The 9,860-nt window shown below is 47.0% G+C and overlaps 1 protein-coding gene across 1 annotated transcript in view; it reads right to left on the bottom strand.

Moving 5' to 3' along the window:
- LOC139169151 (solute carrier organic anion transporter family member 1C1-like) overlaps nucleotides 1–9,377 on the bottom strand; it is a 32,667-nt gene extending 23,290 nt beyond the window's left edge. Inside the window, exons 1-5 of the mRNA XM_070754979.1 lie at nucleotides 9,267–9,377; nucleotides 8,696–8,837; nucleotides 8,323–8,455; nucleotides 6,789–6,910; nucleotides 4,673–4,819 (exon numbers count right to left, since the gene is read on the bottom strand). Coding sequence (XP_070611080.1) covers nucleotides 4,673–4,819; nucleotides 6,789–6,910; nucleotides 8,323–8,455; nucleotides 8,696–8,837; nucleotides 9,267–9,377 — 655 coding nt within the window. The remainder of the gene's footprint in view (nucleotides 1–4,672; nucleotides 4,820–6,788; nucleotides 6,911–8,322; nucleotides 8,456–8,695; nucleotides 8,838–9,266) is intronic.
- Nucleotides 9,378–9,860: the final 483 nt, after the last annotated feature.

Consider the following 9,860-nt stretch of genomic DNA (forward strand, 5'->3'; position numbering starts at 1 on the left):
ATATAGGAGAGACAATAGGACAGTTTGGAGCAGTTAATATTGAGCTTGAATCTGTTATGTGCTCTTGTGTTGTTGTGGTTGAAGCTGAAGTAGTCATTGACAGGCAGGACGTTGCAGCATATAATCTCGTGGGCAATACTTAGATCATGTTTAAGGCATCTTAGTTCTAAGCTTTCTAGGTCCAGGATTGTAAGTATTTTGCAGTATCCTTTCCCTGCCACAGCCACCAAACCACACCACGTCCACCAAACCACACCCACCATGGTACACCCACCAAGCCACACCCACAGAACTAGTAGAGAAACATTTTGAATTTCATCACTGGTCACAACAAGTGCACTAAAGTGCCTTCCGTCCCCTGTCCTATTACTCTCCTGTATCTATATATACGTATATAAAATCTCTGTGTGTGTGTAGATTGTTCTGAGTTCGGGTTTTGCCCCGTGTAATATTTTGACTGTCTATGCGACGTTTCGGTGAAATCACATTCACCATCATCAGGCTGAAGTTATAAGCTTCGTGCTGCTGTAAATATGGAATATTTACAGCATATTTACAGCAGCACGAAGCTTATAACTTCAGCCTGATGATGGTGAATGTGATTTCACCGAAACGTCGCATAGACAGTCAAAACATTACACGGGGCAAAACCTGAACTCAGAACAATCTACATACATATACCCGTGAAAATCTACGAAAACAAATATATACAGTGATCCCTCGATTTTCGCGATCTCGATCTTCGCGAAACGCTACACCACGTTTTTTCAGAAAATATTAATTAAAAAATACTCCACGGTTTTTTTGCTATACCGCGGTTTTTCCCACATGATGATGTCACTCTCTTCCTTCCTTTCTCATCTTTCTTTCTCTCTCTCTTTCTCTATCTTGCTTCTTCCTCTCTCACACTCTCTTCCTCCCTCTCTCATCTCTTTCTTTCCTTCTCTCTCTTTCTCTATCTCTCCCCCTCTTGCTCTCGAGCGGCGGGCGGGCGAGCGGCCGGCGGGCAGCAATGAGGAGCCAAAGATCGGGGTTTCCCCTTTGCGTGGGCGGCGGGGAAGACCCAGGGAAGGTTTCTTCGGCCGCCCAGTAGCTGATCTGCTTGGCAGCGCGGCAGCAGCGAGGAGCCGAAGATCGGGGTTTCCCCTTTGCGTGGGCGGCGGGGAAGACCCAGGGAAGGTTTCTTCAGCCGCCCAGCAGCTGATCTGCTCGGCAGCGCTGCTGCAGGAGGACCCGTGTCCGAAAGCCGGTGAGAGGGGTGGATCGGGCGGGCAGGTGAGCAGCGAGCGGCGGGTGGGCGGTAGTGGCGAGGGCGCCGGACGCACTGGGGGGGGCGGGGGCAGCCGACATTCAAAGCAATCTTTGTCGGCTTCCGCACTTTCATCGCTCCCCGGCTCCACCATCTGCGCATGCGCGGCCATGGAAAAAGGGCGCGCATGCGCAGATGGTGTTTTTACTTCCGCACCACTATACTGCGGAAAATCGATTATCGTGAGAGGTCTTGGAACGTAACCCTCGCGATAATCGAGGGATCACTGTGTATATATATATTTCCATTTTACAACAGCACGAAGCTTGAAACTTCAGCCTGATGATGGTGAATGTGATTTCACCGAAACGTCGCATAGACATGCAAAATATTACACAGGGCAAAACCCGAACTCAGAACATTCTACATATATATATATATATATATATATATATATATATATATATATATATATATTCGTAGATTTTCACGGGTACAGGTATGATGGTCTTGGTATATTCAGGTTTCTTCCCGTGTAGGATTTGGAAATTTCTGGCGACGTTTCGACGAGGTCGCACTCGTCATCTTCAGGCTAGTGTTTCTGTCCTTGTTCTCGCCTAATCTACAACCATTAACTAATCAGCATACCTCAGCTACATCAACGACCCCAATTGTTACCCCACTGACTCACCAGGAAGTTTCTACACAGCAGGCAATTGCTGAGCCATCAAACCACACCCAGCCACCAGTATTTATAGAAGGAAGGCAGCTCAGGTCTCGCTGTGTTCGCCCTAGAACAAGGACAGAAACACCAGCCTGAAGATGATGAGTGAGACCTCGTCGAAACGTCGCCAGAAATTTCCAAATCCTACACGGGAAGAAACCCGAATATACCAAGACCGTATATATATTTGTTTTCGTAAATTTTCACGGGTATATGTATGTAGATTGTTCTGAGTTCGGGTTTTGCCCTGTGTAATATTTTGCATGTCTATGCGACGTTTCGGTGAAATCACATTCACCATCATCAGGCTGAAGTTCCAAGCTTCGTGTTGTTGTAAAATGGAATGTTTGCAACTGTCATTTCTTCCTAGTATATAGTGTGGGGTTGGAGATTTGGTTTGAATGTAGCAAATAGATTGGGTGATTATGTTTTAGTGATCTGATTGGTTGGTGTAATCATATATACCGTGTTTCCCCGATAGTAAGGCCATGTCTTACTTTCTTTTTACCCCCAAAAGCCCCACTATGTCTTACTTTCGGGGTATGTCTTACATTACCATCCCCGGAAGCGAGCCAGTTTATGCCCTGGAAACCAGCTACTCTTCCAGCCAAGGCACCTTTTGAGCGGCGTTGCAAAAAAAAAAACACACATCTTACGTCTCCCCTTCCCCCAACCCCGGCCTCTTTCACACAACCCGACCTCTTTCTTTCTCCTTCTCCGGCAGATCGAGCGCGCGAAGTGGCACCTCTCACCTTCCGCCGCTGCTGGCCGCCCGCCCTCTTTCGCCCAGCGCCGCTTGAAAGGACCCCCCCCTTGGCTTCTGTGATATGCCGGAGAGCCGGAGAAGGGGGCGTCCGGACCCCCCCACCCCCAGCAGAAGCCAAGGGAGGGGGGTCCTTTCAAGCGGCGCTGGGCGAAAGAGGGCGGGCGGCCAGCAGCAGAAGGCGAGAGGTGCCCCCTTCTCCGGCTCTGCGGCATATCGAAGAGGCACCTCTCACCTTCCGCCGCTGCTGGCCGCCCTCTTTCGGAAGCCGCCGAACGCCGTCAGGGGGGTGCTTGGCGAGCGGCACTTGGCGAACGGAGAGGCGGTCACCAAGCGCCCCCCTGACGGCATTCGGCGGCTTCCGAAGCGATGCTGGGTGAAAGAGGGCGGCCAGCAGCGGCGGAAGGTGAGAGGTGCCTCTTCGCGCGCTCGATCTGCCGGAGAGCCGGAGAAGGAGGCACCTCTCGCCTTCTGCTGCTGGCCGCCCGCCCTTTCGCCCAACGCCGCTTGAAAGGACCCCCCCCTTGGCTTCTGAGATATGCCGGAGAGCCGGAGAAGGGGGCGTCCGGACCCCCCCACCCTCAGCAGAAGCCAAGGGGGGGGGGTCCTTTCAAGTGGCGCTGGGCGAAAGAGGGCGGGCGGCCAGCAGCAGAAGGTGAGAGGTGCCCCCTTCTCCGGCTCTCCGGCATATCGAAGAGGCACCTCTCACCTTCCGCCGCTGCTGGCTGGCCTCTTTCGCCCAGCGTCGCTTCGGAAGCCGCCGAACGACGTCAGGGGGGCGCTTGGCGAGCGGCACTTGGCGAACGGAGAGGCGGTCGCCAAGCGCCCCCCTGATGGCGTTCGGTGGCTTCCGAAGCGACGCTGGGCGAAAGAGGGCGGCCAGCAGCGGCGGAAGGTGAAAGGTGCCTCTTTGCGCGCTCGATCTGCCGGAGAGCCGGAGAAGGAGGCACCTCTCGCCTTCTGCTGCTGGCTGCGCGCCCTCTTTCGCCCAACGCCGCTTGAAAGGAACCCCCCTTTGGCTTCTGCTGGGGGTGGGGGGGTCCGGACGCCCCCTTCTCCAGCTCTCCGGCATATCGTACCGTGTTTCCCCGAAAGTAAGACATATGTCTTACTTTCGGGGTATGGCTTATATTAGCCGACCCCCCTGAAACCCCCCATATGTCTTACAATCGGGGGGTCTTACTATCGGGGAAACACGGTATATATATATATATATATATATATATATATATATATATATATGTCACATGTTTAAGCTGAATTTGAAAATTAAGGGAGAGTAGGATAGATCTATTTCGGCCTTATTTTGGCCTCATCAGCTAGCCATACCCACTGGGACATACATACATACATACATACATACATACATACATACATACATACACCCACTAAAACCCTCATTGTGTATTGGACAAAATAAATAAATAAAATAATGAAAACTACTACTAAACTACTGATCGTTTCTCTCCATTTTCTTCCCCAAAATATCCTCTGTTCTCACTCCCCAAAACCTGGTAAAATTCCTTCTCTCATTTTCTGTGTCAGCAAGACAAATAGGGTTAGTGCTTCAGAATTAATTTACTGACCATCTCTTGAATTTCTACAGATAGTTATCAACGTGGATGTACTTAAGAATCCTTGCGATGAAATAGTTTGAGCCTACTAAAAACAAGAATTGAGCTCCTCCCCTTCTTCAACCTCCACCCCCCCGGTACCTTCCAGCTAGACTGGAACTACATCTCCCAGAATTCCCAATCAATGCAGTCATCAGACAGAGTTGAATTCTGGGAGTTGAAGTCTGAGGTCTGGGATAGCTCCGAGTCCTCGGAGAGGGGCGGCATACAACTCAAATAAATAATAATAATAATAATAATAATAATAATAATAATAATAATAATAATTGTAATACTCAAATTCAGGATTGGCTTTATCTTACCTAAGTAAAATGCTGAGTTTTCTTCCTTGGCAAAATCATCAACGTAAGACATCCCCAGAGGCATAACAGGAGCTTCTCCAATTCCACGTAGAAGGTTCCCAGCAAGCACAAAGACCCAGAAGTTGGACCTAGCCATTTTTTCACACCCTGAAGACAGAAGATGTTCCAAGAAGTTGTTGTTGTTGTTGTTGTTGTTGTTATTATTATTATTATTATTATTATTATTTATTAGATTTGTATGCCGCCCCTCTCCGAAGACTCGGGGCTGCTCACAACAATAAAAACAAATATTATAGCAAAACAAATTTTATATTAAAAGAAGCATATAAAACCCTATCATATATTTAAAAACCAAATAGCACATTCATACCAAACATGAAACAAAATATAAAGAAGCCTGGGGGAAAGGTGTCTCAACTCCCCCATGCCTGGCGGTATAAGTGAGTCATGAGTAATTTACGAAAGACAAGGAGGGTGGGGGCAGTTCTAATCTCCGGGGGAAGTTGATTCCAGAAGGCCGTGGCCACCACAGAGAAGGCTCTTCCCCTGGGGCCCGCCAAGCGACATTGTTTAGACGACAGGACCCGGAGAAGGCCAACTCTGTGGGACCTTATCGGCCGCTGGTATTCGTGTGGTAGTAGGCGGTTCCGGAGGTACTCTGGTCCAATGCCATGTAGCGCTTTAAAGGTCATAACCAACACTTTGAATTGGGACCGGAAACTGATCGGCAGCCAATGTAGACCACGGAGTGTTGTAGAAACATGGGCGAATCTGGGAAGCCCCACGATGGCTCTCGGGGCTGCGTTCTGCACGATCTGAAGTTTCCGAACACTTTTCAAGGGTAGCCCCATGTAGAGAGCGCTGCAGTAATCAAACCTCGAGGTGATGAGGGCATGAGCGACTGTGAGCAATGACTCCCTGTCATCTCTGGGACCGCCTTCTGCCGCATGAATCCCAGCGACCAGTTAGGTCCCACAGAGTGGGCCTTCTCCGGGTCCCGTCAACTAAACAATGTCGTTTGGTGGGACCCAGGGGAAGAGCCTTCTCTGTGGCGGCCCCGGCCCTCTGGAACCAACTCCCCCCAGAGATTAGTATAGCCCCCACCCTCCTTGCCTTTCGTAAGCTCCTTAAAACCCATAGTGGAACTGAGATATTCTTTCCCCCTAGGCTTCTACAATTTATGCATGGTATGTTGGTATGTATGATTGGTTTTATAACAAGGGTTTTTAGCTGTTTCAGTATTGGGTTTCTACATGCTGTTTTTATCACTGTTGTTAGCCGCCCCGAGTCCATGGAGAGGGGCGGCATACAAATCCATCCAATGAATGAATGAATGAATGAATGAATGAATGAATGAATGAATGAATGAATAAATAGATATTATTATTATTAATAATAATAATAATAATAATAATAATAATAATTTATTAGACTTGTATGCCGCCCCTCTCCAAAGACTAAGACAATGATTAAAAACCCACTATCTTAAAAAGACAATCAATACTATACAATCACAACCACACATAACTCTTAATGATCAAAGAAGGGGATACATTAATTGTCCCATGGCTGGTGGCATATATAGGTCTTCAAGGTCTTGTGGAAGGCGAGGAGGGTGGGGCCAGTTTGATTCTCCAGGGGGAGTTGATTCCAGAGGGCCTGGGCCACCACAGAGAAGGCTCTTCCCCTATGCCCCGCCAGATGACATTGTTTAGTCGACGAGACCCGGAGAAGACCAACTCTGTGGGACCTAATCGGCCGCTGGGATTCATGTGGCAAAAGGCGGTCCTGTAGGTATTCTGGTCCGATGCCATGTAGGGCCTTATAGGTCATCACCAACAATATATTTCCCGCAACAATCTGGGTCCTCGTTTTACCCACCTCGGAAGGATGGAAGGCTGAGTCAACCTCGAGCCTGGTGAGATTCGATCAACCAAACTGCTGCCAACTGGTGACCAGCAGAAGTAGCCTGCACTACTGCACTCTAACCACCACGCCCCTTTGGCTCTTGAAGATCATAGGTCATAAAAGGGCCATAGTTCCCCACCCCTGCTAGATAGAGCAAGACTGCCCTCCCTCAACACAGCTCCAAGGCCACTAGAAACTTTTTACTTACCAACCACAGTTGTGTTGTGGGAAGTTTCGGCAACAGTATAATGATGGGCAGATACTGGCGCACAGGCTGAAATGCTTGTAGATGAATTGGCCAACGAAACTGCGATACTTTTGTAATTGTAGCTGCAGAAGAAAAGACAGGATTATGGGCCTGAAAAGTTAAACTTCTCCTTCCATCATTATTTGAGAAAGATCATCTCTCCATGGGTCTGATGGATTGACTGTTGGGTAGATAAGTGGTTTGGGTTGACTGCACAAGCACAAACCAGGGAAACCAAACTTAATTATTGTGCTCCTATAACATGTCCAAACAGATCTGTGATAGAAAAAAAAATAATTTTGTTTTTGATGTTCCTCTAGCTTCTACTCTACATATTATGTGAAATATCCTCCTATGATATTTTCTCAGGAACCTTATAAGGAGGAACAATAACAAATGAATTAAATTGTGTGGTTTGGGTGTGTCTGTGAAGGAAGGTTTAAAATAGATACTCTGCTCCTGATCTAACATTTTATTTTATTTATTTATTTATTTATTTATTTATTTATTTATTTATTTATTTATTAGATTTGTATGCCGCCCCTTTCCGTAGACTCTGGTCTCTTGGTACACTGTCTCCATCTATTTATACAACAATTGAATATACAGTGGTACCTCTACTTACGAACTTAATTCGTTCCGTGACCAGGTTCTTAAGTAGAAAAGTTTGTAAGAAGAAGCAATTTTTCCCATAGGAATCAATGTAAAGGCAAATAATGCATGTGATAGGGAAACCACAGGGAGGGTGGAGGCCCTGTTTCCTCCCATGAGATTCCTAGAGAGGCCCCACAGAGGCTTCTCCCCATCTTTTCTGGCCCTGTTTCCTCCCAGGAGATTCCTAGAGAGGCCCCATGGAGGCTTCTCCCCACCTTTTCTGGCCCTGTTTCCTCCCAGGAGATTCCTAGAGAGGCCCCACAGAGGCTTCTCCCCATCTTTTCTGGCCCTGTTTCCTCCCAGGAGATTCCTAGAGAGGCCCCATGGAGGCTTCTCCCCACCTTTTCTGGCCCTGTTTCCTCCCAGGAGATTCCTAGAGAGGCCCCACAGAGGCTTCTCCCCACCTTTTCCAGCCCTGTTTCCTTCCAGGGGATTCCTAGAGAGGCCCCACAGAGGCTTCTCTCCACCTTTTCCAGCCCTGTTTCCTCCCAGGAGATTCCTAGAGAGGCCCCACGGAGGCTTCTCTCTGCCTTTTCCAGCCCTGTTTCCTCCCAGGAGATTCCTAGAGAGGCCCCACGGAGGCTTCTCCCTGCCTTTTCTGGTTACAGTTTCAGAGGCTCAGGTTTGTAAGTGGAAAATGGTTCTTGAGAAGAGGCAAAAAAATCTTGAACACTCGGTTCTTATCTAGAAAAGTTCTTAAGTAGAGGCGTTCTTAGGTAGAGGTACCACTGTACACTTAAAGATCTAGTGTTTGCTAGGTCAGTTTCAAATTCCTTGTGTGTCCAATCACACTTGACCAATAAATAATGTAGAAAGTCAAAGTCAAACAAGCTTCACTTACTGTCCCATGATGAAGTGCGGTATCACTGAAAGGAAGCATCCCAAGGTCATAATTAGAGAACCTGTTGCAATCACCTTTGGGCGGTGAACGAGTGGTCCAAGGTAGCTCACCAGAACCATTACCAATAAGTTTCCTGAATCAGAAGAAGAGATATGAACAATCTTCTGGGTGGGGGGGGAGGACTTCCTATGGCCAAGCTATAACCAGGGTGGGCACAGTGTGGTAGTGAAAATGGAGCTCCCCCCCAGAGTACCCAATTTGCACTGAAAGATGTTGAAAGAAAATGCATAAGTCACGCCCACAGTGTGATAGTGAAAATTTTGGTAGCCCTTCACTGGCTATAACTTTTGCGCCCCAGAACGAGCCGACCTACCTAGCTCGAAGCTTCCATCAATCAAGCCAACCACTGAAGACGAGATCTCGAACCTCCGCTCGATTTGAGTCATTATGCTCTTCATGTAGCTTCCTGATAAAGCTTTGGCAAAAAAAGAAAACGCCAGTGCTCCAAGAAATATCTATGACGGAAACAGAGATAAAATGGTGAGCTGGCAAAGGAGGCATTGCTAGAAAGTTGTTTAGAGGCATCTCGTAACTCTAATGTTATAGAGCAGGAGTGTTGGTTATATATATGTTCTGTCGGGCTCTCTGGTAGAATCGTCCCAAAAATTCACAGGTACAAATTTCAGACACACACACGTTTGAAAATTCAAAACAATGTTCTTTATAATGAAAATTCACTTAAACTAAGCCCTCTTTTGGTATAGCAAAGAGAACTCGTCTCCAAACAAACTGGTAATTTGTATATAACCAGTGAGGATTTCTTGCAGAGAAAATGGGAAGCTATTTAATTTCAGAATAGAAAGAATAGAAGCCTTTGTGGGATGCAGCTCAGTAATTCACTGAAGCGAAAACTGGAGGGAGAGAGGAAGGAGGAAAGCTATTACCTTTAATTTGGAAATAGAGGGAGATGTCACCTTCACAGGATGCGGTCCAAAGGTTTTATCCAGGACAAATGGATTTTCTTTCGCTTGCTGTGAGGCTGTTTTTCCATCCATGGTGTTGATCTAAACTGAGAACAGAGATTTCTGTTGGATTTTCAAAATGCAACCAAAATTTCTAGATTCCAACTCCTTCCAACTTTGTTGTTCTGCTCTTCTGCTATTCAGTTATTCCGACCGGGAATTTCTGCCCTACAGGCTTAAATCTAAACTCAAAAGTTCAAAATAGCAACAACAAAAACAACAACAACAACAACAATAATAATAATTGGCGGAACAAAGTTGGTGGAACAAAGCATTGCATAGTTCTTGGAGAAGATTGAAGGCAAAGTGGATAAAGAAAAGACGTGGTCTTTTCAAAAAGGAGACAGAAGGACTGATAGTGGTGGCACAAGAACAGGCCATTAGAACATATGCTGTCAAAGCCAGAATTGAAAAATCAACAGATGATCCAAAGTGCAGACTCTGTAAAGAAACAGATGAAACAATCGATCACATACTCAGCTGCTGCAAAAAGATCACACAGACTGACTACAAGCA

Source organism: Erythrolamprus reginae, chromosome 6, assembly GCF_031021105.1.
Source record: "Erythrolamprus reginae isolate rEryReg1 chromosome 6, rEryReg1.hap1, whole genome shotgun sequence".
Taxonomy (NCBI): Eukaryota; Metazoa; Chordata; class Lepidosauria; order Squamata; family Dipsadidae; genus Erythrolamprus; species Erythrolamprus reginae.